Source organism: Chenopodium album, chromosome 14 (genome assembly GCF_948465745.1).
Source record: "Chenopodium album chromosome 14, dcCheAlbu1.1, whole genome shotgun sequence".
NCBI lineage: Eukaryota > Viridiplantae > Streptophyta > Magnoliopsida > Caryophyllales > Amaranthaceae > Chenopodium > Chenopodium album.
In genome coordinates this window covers 22,282,291-22,308,268 of record NC_137847.1, presented here as the reverse complement: position 1 = coordinate 22,308,268, position 25,978 = coordinate 22,282,291, and the positions used below count along the sequence as shown (strand labels likewise).

At 34.7% G+C, this 25,978-nt stretch overlaps 1 protein-coding gene across 1 annotated transcript; it reads left to right on the top strand.

Moving 5' to 3' along the window:
• Nucleotides 1-23,863: 23,863 nt before the first annotated feature.
• On the top strand, nucleotides 23,864-25,649 carry LOC145577905 (uncharacterized). The gene is made up of 3 exons (XM_081635325.1): nucleotides 23,864-24,451; nucleotides 24,541-24,684; nucleotides 24,825-25,649. Exons 1-3 carry the CDS (start codon nucleotides 23,864-23,866, stop codon nucleotides 25,647-25,649), a joined length of 1,557 nt encoding a protein of 518 aa, XP_081491451.1.
• The last annotated feature ends 329 nt before the right edge of the window (nucleotides 25,650-25,978 follow it).

Genomic DNA, 25,978 nt, shown 5'->3' with positions numbered 1-25,978 from the left:
ATGGATTTGAGTGATTGGTTATGATGCATGTTTGTTGGATTGGCTTTGAGTTGTGTCATGGTTTTGAAATTTGTTTGGGGTGAAGTTATGATATGTTTTATTCATTACCTTGATTAGGGACAAGCAAGGGTTTTTCTTTGGGGAGTTTGATATATGTATTTTATATGCTATTTTATCCTCCGTCCCTTGGTCATTTTTATGGACATTTGAGCTCTTTGGGGCTAATTTCAGGACTAATGTGTGGTTTCCAGTGTTTTGTAGAGTTGACATTGGTTTTGTAGGAATTTCCCGAATTTTTCGGTAATTTCTATGTTTTTCTGGCCACTACGAGATATCAAAGCTTTTATCACATTCATGACCGTTTTCGTAGTGTTGGGTTTTGGAAGGTCCAACTTTCCGCGGAACAAAACCCGACCCCAAGACCCGCTCACAATTAATATAACTAAATGACATAAATAACAAGAAAGAGAGAAAAGACCATCTTACCCTTTTCGCATGCTTTGCTCACACCACGGAGCTCTTACTTGAAAAAACCGAGTCTTGCAAGTGCAAAGACCTCCTACGGTATCCACCCGCAACCCAACCCGATTGGTCTCTTACTTGGAGTTTAGCCGAGCCGGACCAAAACACTACTCGAGTATTATGTGAACTTAAAGGTTTTCTCTCAAGTGGAGATGCCTTTTTGAGTTCCTACTTGACGAGGGGTGAACTTAGGTCGTTGGAAACTAGATTTCCTGGTCAAAACTAAATTTGTAAAACTAAACCCAACCCTAGGTATAGGGAAAGTTAAGGTCGAACCCAAGGGAAGGCGGTATTTACTACGGTCTCAAGCTAAGCTATTCCGAAGCTTAATTGAGGGTTGGTTTAACAAGTCTAACAACGTAATTAAACGATTACTAGAAATATATAAAGAATGCTAGGGAGTCGGGATTCATATGCACTCATGATACGCACGTTAATTGGGAGAGAAATCGATCAAACATATAATGCGAGGCAAAGCAAGAAATGCAATCAAAATCACCCAATAGGCTATTTCCTAGGGTCAAGCTAGATGTCTCTACAAATGACTTCAAAGGAAAATCGTGAATTAAGATCAATCGATAATAATAGTTTCTAAATCAGTTGTTCGTGTCATTGAAACCTATTATACAATCTAGCACGATAGTTGAGGTTGATCACTCGTCAAGATATCAAACACATGCACAAATTTCACTAACCAATTAATCACAATGATGATCAATTAAATTCCCCGAATTAACCATGAATTATCACTCATACATGCTTCACCCTATCCCTAACAAGTAATCTACTCACTACGCATTGCAAATTTGAACAACAAAGCTAATCTAATCACAAATTTCATCATCAACATAGTAATCAAAATATGGTCAAACTTATCAAAATCAAATCAAAGCAAACAACAAGTAATTCAATCAAAATCAAAATCAAACGTGAAATTACATTAAAGAGTAAAGAATTCTTACAAAACTTTGATCAAAATCAAAGAGGTAAAAGATTTGAATTAGCATTCATCAACATTACCAAGTTTCTCTCTCTAAAATCTAAGAACAATCATCAAAATCTAGAGCTTCACTCTCTAAAACTTCATCAAAAACTACTTCTAATTCTATTTTCTAATTCATTTTTTTCTCTAAAAATGAAGGAAATCTATATAAAGTAAAACTAACTAAGAAGAAGTTAGTTAAACGTCCAAAAGATACCTCAAAAGGCGCGGCCTCTCACTCTATAGTGCGGCCTCTCCTGGCTTGCGTGCGGCCGCACCATGCACCTGCGAGGCCGCTCCTCCTGTGCGTGCGCCCGCACCATGGGAGCACGGCAAGTCTTCTTGTGCAGCCAAAATTGACCCCATGAGCTCCGGATGAGGCATGATGATATAGGCAGTTTCTAGGAGCCATCTTGGTGGGTTCAACACCGCCCTTTCACGTCCACGTAGTATGAGGGCGCATCCTTGAAGACTTTGGCTCTTAAACACCTTTGCTATTGGGCTTCAGAAGGAGAGACCGGGACACCTCTTTGGCTTGAAAACCCCGAGGGAAATGTCATTGAGCCTCTCGAACATCACCAACCTCCTAGAATCAAAGAAAAACAAACAAGTAAAGAAGAAAAATGCAAAATAAACTAGAAAAAAAAAAAGAAAACAAGAAAGCATCTAAAGAAAATGAAAATTAAAGTAGAGAAAATACAAGTAAATCTAAAGAAAAAGGGGGTAAAAGTGTAATCCCCCGTATTTTTAAATATATTAGTAATGAAATTATATTTTATTTATAATTTTTATTTGTATTTTTTTCGGATTTAATTTCAAAAGTTTCAAATTATTTTTGGGTTTGATGAACGATTTTATTACAAAGAACTTTTTATGAACCTTTCTTCACTAATTTATGTCCAACAAACCAAACCCATTTTCCTTTCTTAATTGGCCCATTAATTTTATGAGGCCCAACCTTAAAACTAACCCTACACCACTCTCTCTCTTATAAATACCCCATACATCCCCAAAATTTCCCACACAAAAAGGTTAGTCTTATTTTCATCCTCCTTTGTTTCATTATTTTGCTTAATGTTATTTTAATTGTTTTGGGTTTTGATTTTAGTATAAAGATTATATTTTTAGTATTAAATTATATTTTAATGGTATAAAGATTATAAATTTCAGATTATATTTATGTTATAAATTTCATATTTTATGAATTATAAACCTAGGGTTTCAATTTATTGAAAATCATGATTTTAGGGTTTTTATGAACAATTGATTTAGGGCTTTTATAGTAATGATGTTTTGAAATTTTGGTGATTATACTACTAATTAGTTTCCAGATTATTTTGAACACGTAAATTCGTATTTTAATGTTTAGATTTCGGTTCGTTAATATTAATCCCGTTTTAATCCCGATCAGGTTCTGAACTCATCCGATTTTGACAAAAAAGTAGTGTTTTCCATGTGGAAACAATGTTTTAAGAAAGACTCACTACCGTTGGTAGTGAGCACCACCCTCTCGTGGCCAAATTCTGCCTCTAAATATGATTTTCGGGCAGTTTATCATTTTTTAACGAAGTTTTTTATTTTTAAAATTTTATCCTTGAGTTTGATTAATAAAATTAATTATGTTTAAAGTTAATTAAGCATATAAATATGTGTTTTTTTTATTTTAATAAGTTTTTCATCATATTATATTGTTGGAAATTACTTGGGATAGTAATATTAATTGTTGGTTGTTTTCTAGGAAGTGATTATTCCCTAGGAGAATTTTAAGTGATTAAAAGTGGCTCAAAAGGATTGTTTGTATGAGGTACGTACATGTCTACTTCGTTGTAAATAGTATCATGTTTAGGTACCAAAGAAAAGAACTTAGTTTCATGATTAGAAAACACTTGGATGAAAATTGTTTGGTTATACATTTAATTAATTCATATGCTTGAGTGTATGTATATATGATTGACGTATATAATTTTATGATATGATCTGATTTAATTGTCTTGCTACTATTGTTATATTGAATGATTGTGTTATATTTCTGGGGTTTTTTTTTTAATGTTATTGCTATAGGGAGTATTGTTCTTGAGGTTTTAGGATTATTAATGCAGAGTATTATTTTTGGGTTGAGATATGATTATATTTGGGTTATTAGTATGTGCTTTAAGAGTTGAGACATTATGAATCGAATTGTTATGTTATTTGGGAACATGTGCCAATATTGAGATATTATAAATTAATTTGTGAATGGTTATTTGATCAATGTGTGAGATCAAAAGGTTGAGAATTATTTATTTTGTTATGGGTTTGAGGCTCGGCGTTATAGACCTTAGTCCTTGGCATGTTGGTAATGAGATAATGATCATGAGTTAAGAATGAGGTACAATCTTTATTATTTATTTTTCTATGGTCCCCTACAGTGGGAATTGACCCGTATGTGGTCTGGTTCAAGGTGTTTTCTAGTTATTGGGAGTATTCAAGTTTTTATACTTGTTGGTTTTATTCGAATTACCCATGTCCAAGGCTAGGTATAGAACAATGAGCATGGCACACTTACGGGATAGAGAGTTGAGTAAAGGTTTGTATTATTATTCGAGGTTGAGTTGATAAAGGTTATTTTCAGAGTACAATGTGTTATGTAGTTTTGAACTACATTATTTAATTGAGCTAGTAATGTTGATTATCCTAGACTAACTTTGTGAGAATGGAGTCGCGCCCATTCTTGCATCGCGCTAAACTTTTATTTCAAATGGTCATTTGGGACCTGGATTGGACAACCTGGTCTATTGCTTACTCCAAACTAAATTAAATTTATTAAATTGAATATGATGAGTCAAGTGTTTGGAATTGGTTAGTAAGTATGTTGAGTCAATTGAATTGTCTAAGTGTGGAGTCTTGATTAATGAATTCGTGTTGTATGTTTATTTACTTTAATTAATTGAGCATGCTAGGTTTGGTATGTTGTAGCTTGTATGTACTCAGCTTTGTTGATTGCGTGCTTTTGTGTGTGTTTTCTTTTGGTCATGGCCTTCGCCTTTCAATGACCCTGTGATGATCCAATTATTACACTTGTATTATTGGGGAGCAGTATCGCACAGGTTATCTTGATGATGTGAAGTTCGGGGATTTGATATACGCATTGTCAAGGGATTGGTGTGATTGAGAGTATTCGTTCTTTGTGTTGAACTTATTTATGTTTTACTATTTTAATTATGTTTTGGGATTTTGGAATATTGGTTTGGTTTTAATAAGGGCCTTTATGGTTCCAATTTGTAAGATTTGACTTATTGGTTTTCTAAATTATATTATTTTAATATTAAAGTTGGATTTCCGCTGCAATACTTTGATAAAGCCTTAACGTTTTAACACGTGGCGGTAACATGCCAATGGTTCTCCTCTATTTTTATTTAAAGTAAGTGGTTTGGAAAAGGGAGAATTATTGGGGTGTTACAAAGTGGTATCTGGGAGCTTAGGTTCGATTTAATTACCACCAAATTTAATTTAAAGTTTTTAGGCGCCTAACGTTTTAAATCTAATGAGTTTATTCGACTACCTTATTTAAAGTTAACTTAGATTTTCAAAAATTATTCTATTCTAATATATTTATTTCGGCATTTAATAAAAAAAGTTTATTTATTTGTTTTATATATTTTCAAAGTATTTTTGTTATTTTGAAATAAAATGAATTTAATTATTTATTTTTATTCCTAACTTGTGTGCTTATTTTGCTTATCGGTGAGATTTGGGTAGCATTAGAAAGGGCGTATAGAATAGATTATTTATTTCTTTATGCATTGTAATTAATTACTTTATGCTTTTATTCGTGTATGAAGTGATCATGCAAGTTATTTAATTGTGTATGTTCATGTAATGGTGCAAACTTGAGTGATCACTTAGTATCATGTTTAAGGATTAAAGCATGTCATATGGAATGGAATGGAATGAGATTCTTTGTGTAATGTGAAATGTTTAAATGATTTAATTTATTTGTGTGAAGCATGTAATTATGTGTCTACTAATGTGTGTTAATTTAATGATGTTATGCACTTGATGCATGAATTTTGGTGGAATTGAATCAAGGGAATTATTTTATTTAATTTTCGTGTGCGTAGGAATGATTAAAAATAAATAATCATTTCCTTTGAAAGTGACTTATTAGGGGCGATTGTGTGGCCGTGTCCACCTTTCTACCTTAATATATATATTTGATGATTATGAATGTGATTTATTAAGCAAGAAGAGTTTTTTTTTTCGCGCTGATGTCAGCCTAAGAGTGTGTTACATTTCTAGGTAGAGAAGGAGGATGGCTAACAATGATGCTTTAGCTGCTGCTATTAGGACTAGTTGAACCAAATTCGATTGACTTGCTTATTAGTTTGCCTACTAGTGAGGTTGTGAGGTGCACCAAGATACATAAGGGTTTACCTTTGAGGATTGGAGAGACTGATTTTCCATCTGATCTTATAGAATTTGAGTTGGATGACCTTGATGTCATTTTAGGAATAGATTGGTTAGCCACTTATAAGCTAATATAAGATTGATTGTGAGATAAAGAATGTTTACTTAAGGAGTTCTTTGGGGGAGATTGTGTATTACAGACGTTTTGGGAAACCAAATGGTATTGGGATTATTTCTGCGTTAAAGTTGTCAAAACTTGTACGTAAGGGGCATCCTTTGTTCTTTTGTTGTGTGCAAGACTTGGAAATGAGTAGTAAGTGAATGTGGAAGATGTGCCAATTGTGAATGAGTTTTGGATGTATTTTGTGAAGAAGAAATATGGGACCATGAGATTGTGGATCGATTATAGAGAGTTGAAATAATGTCACAATACAGAATAAGTACCCACTACCCAAGATCGATGATTTGTTTGATCAATTGAAGGGAGCTAGTGTGTTTTTCAAGATTGATTTACGTTCGGGGTATCATCAATTAAGAGTGGCTGATAAGGATATACCTAAGACTGCTTTTAGGATTAGATATGGGCACTACGAGTTTACAGTTTTGTCTTTTGAGTTGACCAATGCACTTGCAATTTTTATAGACTTGATGAATCGAGTATTCCATGAACAAGTTTGTAGTTGTTTTTATTGATGATATTTTGGTATACTCGAAAAGTGAGGAAAACATGAGCCATTGGGAGGCCGAGGATGATATGAGAAAGAGATAACCTAAGTTGTTTAATGAGGTGAGTTACGAGGGCGTAACTCCTGTTCTTTAAGGGGGGTAGAATGCGTATAATTTCACGCTTTTTACCCTATTTTATGCTATTTTATGGTGTTTTCATGCTTTTCATAGCAATTTTATTTGTTTATGCATCTAGTGAAGTGCGTAAATTGGGATGGTGATAAAGTATTAGTGTCGATATTATGACACAATTGGAATTCCAGCAACATAATTTTGAAATTTTTGAAATGGCTTTATGCAAAAGTTTTGCAATTTAAGGGATTTTGTGCTAAGTTTCGGGACGAAACTTCTTTTAAGAGGGGTAGATTGTAATCCCCCGTATTTTTAAATATATTAGTAATGAAATTATATTTTATTCATAATTTTTATTTGTATTTTTTTCGGATTTAATTTCAAAAGTTTCAAATTATTTTTGGGTTTGATGAACGATTTTATTACAAAGAACTTTTTATGAACCTTTCTTCACTAATTTATGTCCAACAAACCAAACCCATTTTCCTTTCTTAATTGGCCCATTAATTTTATGAGGCCCAACCTTAAAACTAACCCTACACCACTCTCTCTCTTATAAATACCCCATACATCCCCAAAATTTCCCACACAAAAAGGTTAGTCTTATTTTCATCCTCCTTTGTTTCATTATTTTGCTTAATGTTATTTTAATTGTTTTGGGTTTTGATTTTAGTATAAAGATTATATTTTTAGTATTAAATTATATTTTAATGGTATAAAGATTATAAATTTCAGATTATATTTATGTTATAAATTTCATATTTTATGAATTATAAACCTAGGGTTTCAATTTATTGAAAATCATGATTTTAGGGTTTTTATGAACAATTGATTTAGGGCTTTTATAGTAATGATGTTTTGAAATTTTGGTGATTATACTACTAATTAGTTTCCAGATTATTTTGAACACGTAAATTCGTATTTTAATGTTTAGATTTCGGTTCGTTAATATTAATCCCGTTTTAATCCCGATCAGGTTCTGAACTCATCCGATTTTGACAAAAAAGTAGTGTTTTCCATGTGGAAACAATGTTTTAAGAAAGACTCACTACCGTTGGTAGTGAGCACCACCCTCTCGTGGCCAAATTCTGCCTCTAAATATGATTTTCGGGCAGTTTATCATTTTTTAACGAAGTTTTTTATTTTTAAAATTTTATCCTTGAGTTTGATTAATAAAATTAATTATGTTTAAAGTTAATTAAGCATATAAATATGTGTTTTTTTTATTTTAATAAGTTTTTCATCATATTATATTGTTGGAAATTACTTGGGATAGTAATATTAATTGTTGGTTGTTTTCTAGGAAGTGATTATTCCCTAGGAGAATTTTAAGTGATTAAAAGTGGCTCAAAAGGATTGTTTGTATGAGGTACGTACATGTCTACTTCGTTGTAAATAGTATCATGTTTAGGTACCAAAGAAAAGAACTTAGTTTCATGATTAGAAAACACTTGGATGAAAATTGTTTGGTTATACATTTAATTAATTCATATGCTTGAGTGTATGTATATATGATTGACGTATATAATTTTATGATATGATCTGATTTAATTGTCTTGCTACTATTGTTATATTGAATGATTGTGTTATATTTCTGGGGTTTTTTTTTTAATGTTATTGCTATAGGGAGTATTGTTCTTGAGGTTTTAGGATTATTAATGCAGAGTATTATTTTTGGGTTGAGATATGATTATATTTGGGTTATTAGTATGTGCTTTAAGAGTTGAGACATTATGAATCGAATTGTTATGTTATTTGGGAACATGTGCCAATATTGAGATATTATAAATTAATTTGTGAATGGTTATTTGATCAATGTGTGAGATCAAAAGGTTGAGAATTATTTATTTTGTTATGGGTTTGAGGCTCGGCGTTATAGACCTTAGTCCTTGGCATGTTGGTAATGAGATAATGATCATGAGTTAAGAATGAGGTACAATCTTTATTATTTATTTTTCTATGGTCCCCTACAGTGGGAATTGACCCGTATGTGGTCTGGTTCAAGGTGTTTTCTAGTTATTGGGAGTATTCAAGTTTTTATACTTGTTGGTTTTATTCGAATTACCCATGTCCAAGGCTAGGTATAGAACAATGAGCATGGCACACTTACGGGATAGAGAGTTGAGTAAAGGTTTGTATTATTATTCGAGGTTGAGTTGATAAAGGTTATTTTCAGAGTACAATGTGTTATGTAGTTTTGAACTACATTATTTAATTGAGCTAGTAATGTTGATTATCCTAGACTAACTTTGTGAGAATGGAGTCGTGCCCATTCTTGCATCGCGCTAAACTTTTATTTCAAATGGTCATTTGGGACCTGGATTGGACAACCTGGTCTATTGCTTACTCCAAACTAAATTAAATTTATTAAATTGAATATGATGAGTCAAGTGTTTGGAATTGGTTAGTAAGTATGTTGAGTCAATTGAATTGTCTAAGTGTGGAGTCTTGATTAATGAATTCGTGTTGTATGTTTATTTACTTTAATTAATTGAGCATGCTAGGTTTGGTATGTTGTAGCTTGTATGTACTCAGCTTTGTTGATTGCGTGCTTTTGTGTGTGTTTTCTTTTGGTCATGGCCTTCGCCTTTCAATGACCCTGTGATGATCCAATTATTACACTTGTATTATTGGGGAGCAGTATCGCACAGGTTATCTTGATGATGTGAAGTTCGGGGATTTGATATACGCATTGTCAAGGGATTGGTGTGATTGAGAGTATTCGTTCTTTGTGTTGAACTTATTTATGTTTTACTATTTTAATTATGTTTTGGGATTTTGGAATATTGGTTTGGTTTTAATAAGGGCCTTTATGGTTCCAATTTGTAAGATTTGACTTATTGGTTTTCTAAATTATATTATTTTAATATTAAAGTTGGATTTCCGCTGCAATACTTTGATAAAGCCTTAACGTTTTAACACGTGGCGGTAACATGCCAATGGTTCTCCTCTATTTTTATTTAAAGTAAGTGGTTTGGAAAAGGGAGAATTATTGGGGTGTTACAAAGTGGTATCTGGGAGCTTAGGTTCGATTTAATTACCACCAAATTTAATTTAAAGTTTTTAGGCGCCTAACGTTTTAAATCTAATGAGTTTATTCGACTACCTTATTTAAAGTTAACTTAGATTTTCAAAAATTATTCTATTCTAATATATTTATTTCGGCATTTAATAAAAAAAGTTTATTTATTTGTTTTATATATTTTCAAAGTATTTTTGTTATTTTGAAATAAAATGAATTTAATTATTTATTTTTATTCCTAACTTGTGTGCTTATTTTGCTTATCGGTGAGATTTGGGTAGCATTAGAAAGGGCGTATAGAATAGATTATTTATTTCTTTATGCATTGTAATTAATTACTTTATGCTTTTATTCGTGTATGAAGTGATCATGCAAGTTATTTAATTGTGTATGTTCATGTAATGGTGCAAACTTGAGTGATCACTTAGTATCATGTTTAAGGATTAAAGCATGTCATATGGAATGGAATGGAATGAGATTCTTTGTGTAATGTGAAATGTTTAAATGATTTAATTTATTTGTGTGAAGCATGTAATTATGTGTCTACTAATGTGTGTTAATTTAATGATGTTATGCACTTGATGCATGAATTTTGGTGGAATTGAATCAAGGGAATTATTTTATTTAATTTTCGTGTGCGTAGGAATGATTAAAAATAAATAATCATTTCCTTTGAAAGTGACTTATTAGGGGCGATTGTGTGGCCGTGTCCACCTTTCTACCTTAATATATATATTTGATGATTATGAATGTGATTTATTAAGCAAGAAGAGTTTTTTTTTTCGCGCTGATGTCAGCCTAAGAGTGTGTTACATTTCTAGGTAGAGAAGGAGGATGGCTAACAATGATGCTTTAGCTGCTGCTATTAGGACTAGTTGAACCAAATTCGATTGACTTGCTTATTAGTTTGCCTACTAGTGAGGTTGTGAGGTGCACCAAGATACATAAGGGTTTACCTTTGAGGATTGGAGAGACTGATTTTCCATCTGATCTTATAGAATTTGAGTTGGATGACCTTGATGTCATTTTAGGAATAGATTGGTTAGCCACTTATAAGCTAATATAAGATTGATTGTGAGATAAAGAATGTTTACTTAAGGAGTTCTTTGGGGGAGATTGTGTATTACAGACGTTTTGGGAAACCAAATGGTATTGGGATTATTTCTGCGTTAAAGTTGTCAAAACTTGTACGTAAGGGGCATCCTTTGTTCTTTTGTTGTGTGCAAGACTTGGAAATGAGTAGTAAGTGAATGTGGAAGATGTGCCAATTGTGAATGAGTTTTGGATGTATTTTGTGAAGAAGAAATATGGGACCATGAGATTGTGGATCGATTATAGAGAGTTGAAATAATGTCACAATACAGAATAAGTACCCACTACCCAAGATCGATGATTTGTTTGATCAATTGAAGGGAGCTAGTGTGTTTTTCAAGATTGATTTACGTTCGGGGTATCATCAATTAAGAGTGGCTGATAAGGATATACCTAAGACTGCTTTTAGGATTAGATATGGGCACTACGAGTTTACAGTTTTGTCTTTTGAGTTGACCAATGCACTTGCAATTTTTATAGACTTGATGAATCGAGTATTCCATGAACAAGTTTGTAGTTGTTTTTATTGATGATATTTTGGTATACTCGAAAAGTGAGGAAAACATGAGCCATTGGGAGGCCGAGGATGATATGAGAAAGAGATAACCTAAGTTGTTTAATGAGGTGAGTTACGAGGGCGTAACTCCTGTTCTTTAAGGGGGGTAGAATGCGTATAATTTCACGCTTTTTACCCTATTTTATGCTATTTTATGGTGTTTTCATGCTTTTCATAGCAATTTTATTTGTTTATGCATCTAGTGAAGTGCGTAAATTGGGATGGTGATAAAGTATTAGTGTCGATATTATGACACAATTGGAATTCCAGCAACATAATTTTGAAATTTTTGAAATGGCTTTATGCAAAAGTTTTGCAATTTAAGGGATTTTGTGCTAAGTTTCGGGACGAAACTTCTTTTAAGAGGGGTAGATTGTAATCCCCCGTATTTTTAAATATATTAGTAATGAAATTATATTTTATTCATAATTTTTATTTGTATTTTTTTCGGATTTAATTTCAAAAGTTTCAAATTATTTTTGGGTTTGATGAACGATTTTATTACAAAGAACTTTTTATGAACCTTTCTTCACTAATTTATGTCCAACAAACCAAACCCATTTTCCTTTCTTAATTGGCCCATTAATTTTATGAGGCCCAACCTTAAAACTAACCCTACACCACTCTCTCTCTTATAAATACCCCATACATCCCCAAAATTTCCCACACAAAAAGGTTAGTCTTATTTTCATCCTCCTTTGTTTCATTATTTTGCTTAATGTTATTTTAATTGTTTTGGGTTTTGATTTTAGTATAAAGATTATATTTTTAGTATTAAATTATATTTTAATGGTATAAAGATTATAAATTTCAGATTATATTTATGTTATAAATTTCATATTTTATGAATTATAAACCTAGGGTTTCAATTTATTGAAAATCATGATTTTAGGGTTTTTATGAACAATTGATTTAGGGCTTTTATAGTAATGATGTTTTGAAATTTTGGTGATTATACTACTAATTAGTTTCCAGATTATTTTGAACACGTAAATTCGTATTTTAATGTTTAGATTTCGGTTCGTTAATATTAATCCCGTTTTAATCCCGATCAGGTTCTGAACTCATCCGATTTTGACAAAAAAGTAGTGTTTTCCATGTGGAAACAATGTTTTAAGAAAGACTCACTACCGTTGGTAGTGAGCACCACCCTCTCGTGGCCAAATTCTGCCTCTAAATATGATTTTCGGGCAGTTTATCATTTTTTAACGAAGTTTTTTATTTTTAAAATTTTATCCTTGAGTTTGATTAATAAAATTAATTATGTTTAAAGTTAATTAAGCATATAAATATGTGTTTTTTTTATTTTAATAAGTTTTTCATCATATTATATTGTTGGAAATTACTTGGGATAGTAATATTAATTGTTGGTTGTTTTCTAGGAAGTGATTATTCCCTAGGAGAATTTTAAGTGATTAAAAGTGGCTCAAAAGGATTGTTTGTATGAGGTACGTACATGTCTACTTCGTTGTAAATAGTATCATGTTTAGGTACCAAAGAAAAGAACTTAGTTTCATGATTAGAAAACACTTGGATGAAAATTGTTTGGTTATACATTTAATTAATTCATATGCTTGAGTGTATGTATATATGATTGACGTATATAATTTTATGATATGATCTGATTTAATTGTCTTGCTACTATTGTTATATTGAATGATTGTGTTATATTTCTGGGGTTTTTTTTTTAATGTTATTGCTATAGGGAGTATTGTTCTTGAGGTTTTAGGATTATTAATGCAGAGTATTATTTTTGGGTTGAGATATGATTATATTTGGGTTATTAGTATGTGCTTTAAGAGTTGAGACATTATGAATCGAATTGTTATGTTATTTGGGAACATGTGCCAATATTGAGATATTATAAATTAATTTGTGAATGGTTATTTGATCAATGTGTGAGATCAAAAGGTTGAGAATTATTTATTTTGTTATGGGTTTGAGGCTCGGCGTTATAGACCTTAGTCCTTGGCATGTTGGTAATGAGATAATGATCATGAGTTAAGAATGAGGTACAATCTTTATTATTTATTTTTCTATGGTCCCCTACAGTGGGAATTGACCCGTATGTGGTCTGGTTCAAGGTGTTTTCTAGTTATTGGGAGTATTCAAGTTTTTATACTTGTTGGTTTTATTCGAATTACCCATGTCCAAGGCTAGGTATAGAACAATGAGCATGGCACACTTACGGGATAGAGAGTTGAGTAAAGGTTTGTATTATTATTCGAGGTTGAGTTGATAAAGGTTATTTTCAGAGTACAATGTGTTATGTAGTTTTGAACTACATTATTTAATTGAGCTAGTAATGTTGATTATCCTAGACTAACTTTGTGAGAATGGAGTCGCGCCCATTCTTGCATCGCGCTAAACTTTTATTTCAAATGGTCATTTGGGACCTGGATTGGACAACCTGGTCTATTGCTTACTCCAAACTAAATTAAATTTATTAAATTGAATATGATGAGTCAAGTGTTTGGAATTGGTTAGTAAGTATGTTGAGTCAATTGAATTGTCTAAGTGTGGAGTCTTGATTAATGAATTCGTGTTGTATGTTTATTTACTTTAATTAATTGAGCATGCTAGGTTTGGTATGTTGTAGCTTGTATGTACTCAGCTTTGCTGATTGCGTGCTTTTGTGTGTGTTTTCTTTTGGTCATGGCCTTCGCCTTTCAATGACCCTGTGATGATCCAATTATTACACTTGTATTATTGGGGAGCAGTATCGCACAGGTTATCTTGATGATGTGAAGTTCGGGGATTTGATATACGCATTGTCAAGGGATTGGTGTGATTGAGAGTATTCGTTCTTTGTGTTGAACTTATTTATGTTTTACTATTTTAATTATGTTTTGGGATTTTGGAATATTGGTTTGGTTTTAATAAGGGCCTTTATGGTTCCAATTTGTAAGATTTGACTTATTGGTTTTCTAAATTATATTATTTTAATATTAAAGTTGGATTTCCGCTGCAATACTTTGATAAAGCCTTAACGTTTTAACACGTGGCGGTAACATGCCAATGGTTCTCCTCTATTTTTATTTAAATAAGTGGTTTGGAAAAGGGAGAATTATTGGGGTGTTACAAAAAGAGAAGTAAAATCCATGTAAAATCATCCTAAAAGAGGTTAAATGAGTGCCATAAATGACACTCATCAAACTCCCCCAAGTTGTCCTCGAGAAAAACAAAGCAAGAAGAAGTAGGATGAAAGATTTATTCAAACAAAAAAATGGAAAGAAAGAGATAAGAATATACACTAAGACTCATTTTTGTAGAAATCACAATTGTTTTTAACTACAACAAGCCCTTTAAACCCCAAATTCGCCAATGAGGACGAGTGAGGTCTTGCAAGGGTATCCTAAGAGTTTGACCGATAACTCTTGGTAAAAATGAGGTAAAAACATTGAAAGAAAGTAAAATAAAAAATTTCAAACAAATAGCTTTTGACATGGACTTTTGCAAATAATCAAATGCAAGTGAATAAACAATTTTCTGTATGATAGGGGTATACATGTTCCAAGGTATCTAAGGTTGATTGAAACATAAGGTATGCTAAGCGTAGAGAACTAATGAGGCACAATCCACTTTCATCCCAACCATTCATACCACATTCTCCCAATTAGCTTCAAATCTACCTTTAGTGAGCATCTCAATGGTTCCTCGAAGGAACCGGAAAATAAAGAAGTTTGAGGCTACTCGACATCTCGTCTATTGCATACCGCTCTATAAGCTTGACCTACATCTCCCTCCACCGATTTGTGACTCAACTACAAAGGTCAAAAGGTCTTGAAAAAGGGTTGTAACATAAGGGCGAGAAGGGTGAGGGTAGGCTACAATTCGAAATTTGGTGGTATACCTAAATTGTGAAGCAAAGATTGGTCAAATCTCAACACCAAAACTTAGTAATCACTAAACAAAAACATCAACAGCCACAAGCTTATTCAAAGCCAAAATCACAATCATATATACAAAAAGCGCAAGAATGCTTCCCCCCAAGCTAAAATAAAGCATTGTCCTAAATGCTTAGGAGAAAACCACTCACATCAAAATACTTGTGAACGTTTTCATTTTTCACTTTTTATCACTTTTGCCAAAGCTTTTTGAATTTGCTTTTCATTTTCTCATATTTCTCTATTTTTTTTTTCATTTTTTAACTTAATTGTCCTCGCCTCTTTTAACTATGGACGGCTTTTTCACTTGCATTTGCCTTTTATTCACAACATATTTACAACACAAACTTGCTTACATTGAAAGAACCATACAATCAATCACATCCACCAAAACTCCAACAATAGAGACCAATGCTTTACAAAAACCAATGATGGGAACAAAAATGAAACAAAAGGCTCAAAAGCTAAAGATGTGGCTTGAAAAGAAGGGTATAAGGCTCAAATGGTTAGTAAGAAAGAAAATGTAAACCCAAAAGAAAGAAGAGAAAACTATCCTAGAAAAGTAAAATACCACCCTGAAAAGATGCCTTTGTCCATCCTAAGTGTCTCGGTCGTGATCTTGGGAGATAAAAGTCAAATTCTAGATAAAGTACACAATAGCCAAGGATCCATGCGCCGCTCAATCAAGAAATGTTGAAAGCAAGAAGAAATAAAACCTCACATGGTTGTAGCGAAAACTCACGATTAGCATCAAATCCACTAAAGGGAGTAACTCCATCTTACAACAAACCAATGGAATCCGGCTTCAAGGCCCCAAAAGGTCTAAACCGCTACCTTAGCATACCCTATCCTAGTGTCAAACAAAGATACTCTCAAAACATGCACACTGATACGACATAGGAAGCTATTCATTCAAATGCAAAAGCTCGGATGGTATTATGTCCAAATACAAAAGCTAATAAATAAATAAAAAAAGCCTCAAAATCTTTTTGTCTTTTCATATTTGGAAGAAAAATAGAGAACAAGAGGGAAAAAGAAAAGAAAGAAAAAGGAAAGGAAAGGAAATATAAATGCGCAAGAATGCATGCAAGACATGTAAAACCCAATCGACATACAAGTGGTCATTCGGCAACATCGCCAAAGACCCCAAACACTCTAAGGTGTTAAAAGGCAAGCATCCTCGAACAATCAACTCATCCTAGAATAAATTATTCTAAGCAAACAAGAAAGTAAAAGAGAAAGAAGAAATAGAAAGATCACAGCGGGTACTCCAAGCAAAGCTAATGAATATAAACACAAAGAAACATAAACCTTCATGATACTCCATAAGCGAAAGCAAGGATAAGAGTCCAAGTAAAAAATAAAAAAGCTATATACAAAAAGAAATTGTTAGTAACTTCCAAACAAAAACTCGAAACAACTAAATTGAGACGAACATGATCATATAATCAGAGAAGTAAAATCATATAGCAGAGAGAAAACCCATCCATCCAGAAAACAAAAAACCAATAAGAAAACAACGATCAATCAACAGAACAACATCGTATCATCATCATCAGAAAATAACCACATCAGACAGAAACATCATCATAAATCATCAGCAGAAATGAGACATAAACTCAAAGACAGAATCGTAGTGAACCTTAGAGGCAAAGGGGAAACCAAAACAGCACAACAAACATAAGAATACTCCCCTAAGCCTAGAATGAGCTACCCCCCCCCCCCCCCCCAAGCCAAAACCTAGCAAAGCAGGTAAAACAAAAACAACAATGCAAAACAAACATAAAATGGAGGGTAGCCAATATGGGATCACTCGGCACTATGGTAAGGGGTAGAATGGGTACTCCCCTTACCAACCTTAGAAGAAACATGGCTAACTACATCATCCACTTCCATCGCGCTTTTACCCCACAACCTACTATCCCTCAGGGCCTTGTCCCTAGCGAAATAATGGGACCAATCATCTAGAACCGGCTCACCCGAGAGCCCCCATCAACCGAAAGTCTCGGAATTAGGAAATGGGTTTGGGTTAGCTGGGTCGTAAGCAAAGTCACAGCCTCCGGGCTTCTTATAGTCATAAGAGGTCGGAGAGGTCCCCCTAATCGCATGGGGGGGCACATAGGGTCCCTCTCAATAGGGATAACACAAACTAGGTCCATGGGTCGGGTCATGCGGAACCCATTGAGGTATAGGTCCTTGCTGGACCGGGAGGTAGGGATAGTTTACATAAGGCTCAATCTCCCCCCTCATCACATGCATTTCATACACTTGTCTAGCATGATAATCATAGCCTAGAACAAAGTCATTCCCTAAAGGTGAAGAATTCAAAACATTAGCAATGGAATCTTTTGCATGTAAAACAGAGAAGTCACAATTAGAAAAAGAAGATGAAGAGGAAGGGATCAAAGGTGTACCTCCCCGGGACACCGGCGGCAACTCTGGAGGGAGAGTATGAATAGGAACACAAGGATTGGCACGGATATTGAGTTGAGGGCCACTTGTTGGGCCACCAAGGGAGAGGAGTGTCGACGCAATGGGCGGTGGCTTCCAGTTGAGGAATAGGGCACCAATCGGTAGTCCGAGAAACCTTCCTAATGAACAAGTCCTCTTAAGTAGTCTGCTCCAAAAACTTTTGGTTGATCAAAGAATATATGTTGAGGAGGTCGGAGGGGGACTTCTCTCGGCGGTCCCTAATGGGCTCAAGGGACAAGATCATCTTCTCTTACTTCTTGTTGAGAGAAAGAGCAATGATAGTGATCAAACCACCCATTTGAATGCTCCCCAAGAGGAATACACCATCACGAATGTCGATGAATTGATTTATCAACTGAGTCTCATAATCAATGACCCCAATATCATCGTCAAGATGAGCCGCTAGCCATAACCAACTGAGTTCTTCCCTCGAAATTGCACCAAGACACTCCTTTGAGAAAAAGGCATAAGTGAGCAACCAATTAAAGTATCTCAAAGCCGGGTGAATTATCGAGGCTGCCTTGGAGTATTAAGGTTGGTAAGAATCCTCAACTGAGATGTGCTACCACCATCGACCCTCATTGTAACCATGATTGTTTTGCAACTCCTCAAAAGCCGGATAGATATACTCGGAAGCATCCGAAGGAGTGGGAAGCTTGAAAATCTCATTGAAAAAGGAGAGAGGGATAGAATGGTCGTTGTTAAACAACTGGAACATCAATGTGCAAAAAGTCTCACCATCCGCCTTTTCTTCATGTAATTCAAGAGAGGAGAGGAACTTGAAGGTGAGGCGAGCATAAGTCAGAGCATTCAAGCAAATAAAGTCCTCCAACCCAAGATTCCGGGCCAAACTCCTCACATCTTCATCAATACCAAGCTTTGTAGTCGTTGAACGATCATAGAATCTTGTTGAAAGAAGCTTTCAGGAAGAGAGCCGACAAAGTTATCCCAATGTAAATTCAATACCGTAGGTCTCACTCACATTCAGTGGTTGTGGCACCACCTCACGTGAATTAGAGCCACGGGATCGTTTGGGACGATAAAGAGGAGCCATCTACACAAACAAACCAAGGCAATATATCAAAGGTATGAAATAGATGTTGCTCACAACAAGTTGCATAACCAAAATCAATGAAGCCACAACAATCATTGAGCTAGAATGAAAAATAGGCCACATAGCAAGTATGTAAGCACATTCAAACCACAATTTAAGCAAGGATTTACAAACAAATTAAGAACAAAGAGTGAGCAACAACATCATACAAAGAGGGTGAGCAACACTCATGAGCCCTATGACCACATCAAGGAAGGTGAAGACTAATAATGGTGATAGCAAAATAGTAGCACAATCAAGCAAAATCATAGCATCACAAGTTCATAAATTCACCAATAATCATCATGAATGCAAAATTTGGGGTCATAAAATAGGGAAATTTGAGTCACCATTAAAGAGTACATCATAACATTCAAATTCAACTACACAAACACAAGGTGTGAAATTTAACATGAAATTCAATTAAAATAGAGATTTCATACCTTGAGTGATGGTTTAATTCAAGTGAAATGGAGAACTAAGCACACTTTAACCAAATAACAACAAACTTGCAAGTTTCAATAACCCCAATCAACAATACTAAAGTTCTCAACTTTGGAGAGAGAAAATCAATTTCAAAGCATAAAAGTGAGAATTTGAAGGAATAATAAACTAAGAAAATTGAAGAATGATGATTATATGATGAAATATAGCAACCAAAATAGAGAGAATGCTTGAACACTACTAAGAAAATTAAAACAAAATGAAAAAGGAGAGAGAGAAAAGAGGTAAGAGTGCGCTTAAGGGGAACGTAGCAGGGGGCCGCTCCTTTCTGGGTTACAAATGCTCGAGCAATTTTTAGTGCCAGTCACCAACACAAAATTCCTTTTTCTCGATAAGCTTGTCATGAGCATCCTTAGAACGCGCTTAGTAAGTGCCAGCATAATCATATGCATCAAGGCGAAGCTCCTCTATTTCATTAAGACCTAACCACCGTTGCTCTCCCGCACTTGCTAAATCAAAGTTGATTTTCTTGATCGCCAAAAGAGCACGGTGTTTAAGTTCCACCGGAAGATGGAAAGACTTTCCATATACAAGACGATATGGAGTGGTGCCAATAGGGGTCTTAAATTCCGTTCGATATGCCTACAAGGCATCATCAAGTTTGTCCGCCCAATCTTTTCTATTTCTAGCAACCGTCTTCTCAAGAATCAACTTGATTTGACAATTTGACACCTCAATTTGACCGCTTGTTTGAGGATGGTAAGGAAGACCAAAACGTTGATGAACCCCATGCTTCTTCAACATTTTTCCGAAAAGCATTATGCACAAAATGTGAGCCATTAGCACTAATCACCGCCTTGGGAACACCAAACCTTAGGAAAATGATCTTCTTAAACAATTTCATCACCACCTTGTGGTCATTTGTTGGGTAGGCAATGGCCTCAACCCATTTCGACAGATAATCCACCGCCACAAGGATGTATTGGTTCCCATAAGAAGAAGGAAACGATCCCACAAAATCAATTCCCCAAACATCAAATACTTCCAACTCAAGGATTGGTTGTTGAGGAATTTCATTGCGCTTCGAGATGTTCCCGGTACGTTGACAACGATCACATGTCTTGAAAAAACCCCATGTATCCTTAAAGAGATGAGGTCACCACAAACCACTTTGAAGAATCTTAGTGGTGGTTTTAGAAACACCCATATGACTGCCACTAGGATCCAAATGGCACATTTTCAACACACTTGGCACCTCCTCTTTTGGAACACAACGTCTAAGCAAGCCATCGATTCCTCTTTTCTACAAGATGGGATCATCCCACAAATAATGCCTGGCCTCTCTCTTGAGCTTATTCTTTTGGTTTTTGGAGAATGAAGGCGGAAACTCCCCACATGCAAGATAGTTTACCAAGTCGGCAAACCATGGAAGCTCTTTCACATTAACGGCATACAAGGATTCATCAAGCATCCGATATTCAATTGGGGAACCATCATCTTGGATTTGAGAATCTTCAAGGTGAGAAAGATGGTCCGCCACAACATTTTCCTCTCCTTTTTTATCTCTAATCTCAATGTCAAAAGTTTGATGCTCGAGCACGCAACAGATCAACCTTAGCTTAGATTCCTTTTTGGCAAATAGATATTTAAGAGCCGCATAATCCGTGAAGACAATAGTCTTAGAACCCAACAAGTAACAACGGAATTTTTCAAAAGCATGCACAATTGCTAAGAACTCCTTCTCCGTTGTTGTATAGTTCCTTTGAGCTCCATTGAGGGTCTTTGACATATAGTAGATGACATGAAGCTTTTTATCCACCCTTTGACCTAAAACTCCTCCAATGGCCGTGTCACTAGCATCACACATCAATTCCAAAGGAAAATCCCACCTCGGGCTTGGACAATGGAAGTAGAGATCAAGGCTTTTTCAACTTGTCAAAAGCCTCCAAGCATCTATCATCAAACACAAATATGACATCTTTTTTAAGAAGATCATTGAGAGGTTTTGCAATAAGAGAGAAATCCTTGATGAATCTTCTATAGAACCCGGCATGCCCCAAGAAAGATCTCACTCCTTTCAATTAATTGGAGGTGGAAGCTTCTCAATCATTTCAATCTTTGCTTTGTCTACCTCTATGCCTTTGTGAGAGATCTTGTGACCAAGAACAATGCCATCCTCAACCATTGTAATACCCCGTATTTTTAATGTATTTTATATATTATTTATTTAATTATAAAATATATTTTGGGTCAAAATATTTTAATTATTAGATTATAAATAAAACAAGTATTAATATTTGGGTTAATAAATATTTAATCCATACGTAGCCCATCTTCATAATAAACCCGATCATCCTATTTTTATAATTGGGATAACTATTTCATCATCCAAGTCTATAATTCTTATAAGCCCAAAATTTACCCTAACCTATGCTACACTATAAATACTCCTTCAATCCCCAAAATTTCCCACACAAAAAGACAATTGGTCAAGGTAAGTTATTTTCCCTTTTTCTTTCTTTTCTTTTTTTTTTTCTTTTTCTCCTTCCCTCCTTTCTTACGTGAGATTTCCATGAAGGAAACCCCACTGCCGACCCCTCTTACTGCCGCCTCCACAGCCACGCCGGTGAGCCACCTCCGGCCGCCTAGCAACCGCCGGCGACCAACCGACCACCACCACCACGGGTCACCTTTTTCCTCCCTTCTCTCTCCTCTTTTCATTCTAGCTATTTTGATGATTTTATTTATGGGTTTTGGTTTTAATTATTCAAAGTATGTTTGATTAGTATCATAATTATGTTTTGTTGGTTTAAAAGTATAATTTCAGATTATTATTATTGATATTATTTTTCAGATTTTATGATTTTATAAAGTTAGGGTATTTGATTATTCAAGACTTGATTTTTAGGGTTCTTGTATAAATTAATTTCGGCTTTAATATACTCAAATGTTTCTCTGGATAATTTAAGTATAAAGATATGATTTTTATAAGTTTTTAAGGAGTTTTTAACAAAGTATTATTGCTGGAACTTTATTTAAGGATTTTTTTTGAAATAACCACCCTTGAAATCACCGTATTTTGAAATAACCACCCCTTTTTTTTTTGAATATTTTAAATAACCACCCCAGTAAAAAAATAAATTTAGAAATAACCACCCATTGCCGGAGTCCGGTCAATTTTCCGTCAAGTGGGCCACCTAATTAGTTTCCCTCCTTATTTCTATTCTATTTTCACGATTTCCCCTAAGTAACAAATACTCTGCCTACTCCAAGCCTTTGCATTGAATTTCTTCTCCCTCCTACATTAAATTCCTCCACCTTTCTTCCATTAATGAATTTATCCTTCTGCATCCCTATCTAACTTTTTTGGTTAAAAAATCCCTGCCAATATCCTTTGTTCTTGCGTCACATACTTGTTGTGGTAAAAGCGAAAGACGCTAGCTTTACTCATCATGTTCAACAGCAAGGGGACCATCAGGTGGATCTGAAGCTTAGAGCGGGGTTCATTCCAAGTAGAGAAAGGTACGTATTTGTTATTTATTTTGTTGTTTAATGCATGTTAGAATTGCAATTTGTTGAATTTTGGGTTAATTATTAACTGTGCATAACCCTAGTCAAATTAAAATTGATTAATATATGTATTAGTTTATAATTAATCATTTAGTGCTAGTAATTGCTTAATATTTTGTCAATAAAATAGAGATTTGAATTGTTTGACTTTGTTTGTGAGGATTTGATTATCATTGGTAATGGGTAACTGGAAATCTTTTAATTGGGGCTTGGTTAATTGGGGTTAGTGTTGTTGCTGTAAAATAAGAGCTTTTTACATTATTTCTACCAAAAATAAATTAATTAATTCTTGTCATGTAATTGCAAAATGAACAGATGGTTGGTAGTGACAATATTATAACTACTGCCAAGGGAAAAGGTAAGGGAGAAAGGACAGGAGAGGGAAAGAGAAGGACGGAGAGGAAGCTTGTGGTGCAGTCTGAATCTGATTCTGGTTTTGAAACTATAGATTTTAGTGATTTGGATATACATTGGAATGTTGGGGAAGAGGAGAAGAATTTAAGTGATGATGAGGCTGAAGAACATCAGGGGATGTGAATAGTAGTCTAGAACAGGAGCAAGCTATAAATGAGTTTGATAATGGGGTTGGTAAAACTGAAGTTAGGTTTTCACAGCTTAGTCATCAACTAGATGCTACTGAAGTGAGGCTAAATGAAGAAGAAGATTATGATTCTGATGAGTTGAGGAGCATTCATGGCTTTGATGAAGATTAGGACAATTGCCCTTGGTTTAGTGCTATCACAGACTTCAAGAAGCTAATTCAGCTTCTGAGTGGTCAGAAATTCATCAACATCACTGTCTTAAGGAAGGCTTTGAGGGTTCATGCAGAACAGGTATGAGTTCTACTTTTTACATAATGATAGGAAGAAAATTACAGTTCATTGTAAAAGAAGGTGTAGTTGTAATTGGGATTCAAAAAGGACTAAAATGCATATGTGTAAGTGTGTTAAGGGTATAAGATGTATGTTTAAGGTTAATGCTAGAAGGTTTCCAAATGAAGAAGGACGGCAAATTAAGGGCTTGATTAAAACATAGATGTATGAGAGGGAAGAAAAGTTGTATGTTGACTGCTGAATACTTGGTTGAGAAATATTTAGAAGAATTTAGGGTTAATCCAACATGGAAGATTAAGAGTTTAAGACAAAGAGTGTTATCTGATTTTGGGATTAGTGTTAGTTACTTTAAGGCTTGGATGGCAAGGGCTAGAGCAAAGCTTGAGATATATGGATCCGCAGCTGAACAATATGCGAGAGTGTGGGATTATTGTCAAGCAATCATCAAGTACAACCCAGGTTTTGGTTGTTCAGTTGTTGTTAATGGAATTGAGAATCCAGAACCACCAAGGTTTAAGAGGCTATACATCTGTTTGAATGCTTTGGCAAAAGGTTTTATATCTGGATGCAGACCATTAATAGGTGTAGATGGATGCCATCTAAAAGGAGCCTACCCAAGGCAAATCGTTGTTGCAGTTGGGAAAGATGGTAATAACAACATCTATCCAATTGCATGGGCTACAATGGAAATTGAGAATAAGGACACTTGGGTGTGGTTTCTAGAATTGCTAATGAGGGATCTTGGTGATGAAGACCAGGGCTATGGTTGGACTTTCATGTCTGCCAGGCAAAAGGTGAGTGTGTGCTTATTAAATGAATTATCTTTGTATTGCATTAATTAGTTCATTTAACAAATAACTTGTTGATGATGTCATGAAAACAGGGATTGCTTGAAGCTTTTAACCATGTTGTACCAAAAGCTGAAACAAGATTTTGTGTGAGACACATATGGGCAAACTTCAAGCTCCAGTTCAGTGGCACCACTTTCAAAGAGCTCTTTTGGAGTGCAGCTAGAGCCACTACTCTGGTAAGATTGTGTTTTAAATCTTTGTACGCTTTGGCTAATGATAATGTATTGATTTTTATGCTATGAACTCAACTGTTGTGTATTATATGTTATGGTTGGAGTGCTTAATTTTTGCATTATTGTTGTTTTCATTTTACAAGTATGAGTTTGAAGTTGCCATGGAGTCCATCAAATTTCTTTCTGAAGAGTCATATGAATACCTTGATGATATACCTGCCCATCATTGGTCAAGGCATGCCTTTAGCCCAACCTGCAAGTCTAATATGTTACTCAACAACGTATGTGAGACCTTTAATGCAGTGATAAAAAAGGCTAGGGACAAACCTATTTTGACACAAATGGAATGGCTCCGAAGGTATATGATGAAAAGAAACTCTGAGAAATGGGTAGCTTATCAAAAAGTGAAGGGAAAGGTGGTATCTTATGTGCACAAGGTCTTTAAAGGGCTAGAAAGAGTAGCAAGACATTGCATTGTCCAAGTGTCAAAAGATGACACATATGAAGTACAATTGAATGGAGATCAAGTCTTAGTTGACTTAATGAGTAATACCTGCACCTATTACCACTGGGAGTTGACTGGAATTCCATGTGCACATGCATTTGCATGCTTGTTAGAAAAAAGAGTGGACCCCACCAACTATGTTGATGATGCTTATTTGCTGTCAACATATGTCCTGGCATATGGACATGCAATCAAACCTGTCCCTGGACCAAATCATTGGGAGAAGGTCAAACTGAGACAACCTATTCCACCTGAGATTAAGATTCAACCTGGTAGACCTAAGTCTAAGAAAAGGAAGAAGGAAAAAGGAGAGGGTACTTCAAAGGATGCACCAATAAAAGACCCCAAAAAGCAACCAACAGCTAAACAAGGAAGAAACATTGCAAAAATTGTGGGCAACCTGGCCATTATGCAAAAACTTGTAAGAATTCAACTGTTCCTGTTCCTATATCAGCTTCTATAGCTACCTTAGAATAGAATACATGGGGTAGGACACCTATGCAGACTCTTTGGGTGACTGAGCAAAGACAGAAGAAAGAAGAGAGGGCTACTAGGAAGGTAATACATTACTCTATGTTCTTATTTTACTTGTTTCACTATTAGAAGTTAATCTTTTGTTCTGTTTTCTGATTGACAGTGTGCAATAGGAGGTGGCCCCAATAGTATTGCAAACAAGACGTTTCCTCAAGAGCAACCCATGTCCCAACCACAAGTAATCACCGAGGCATCAACAACTACAACAGGACCTCCCATATCCCCATCTCAAAGTAGGGCATAGATGAAGCTAATCAA

Coding starts and splice junctions, on each gene's coding strand:
- LOC145577905 (XM_081635325.1), top strand. CDS start 23,864: ATGAGAGGGAAGAAAAGTTGTATGTTGACTGCTGAATACTTGGTTGAG. Junction 24,452..24,540: donor TCATGTCTGCCAGGCAAAAG/GTGAGTGTGTGC, acceptor TCATGAAAACAG/GGATTGCTTGAAGCTTTTAA. Junction 24,685..24,824: donor CAGCTAGAGCCACTACTCTG/GTAAGATTGTGT, acceptor TCATTTTACAAG/TATGAGTTTGAAGTTGCCAT.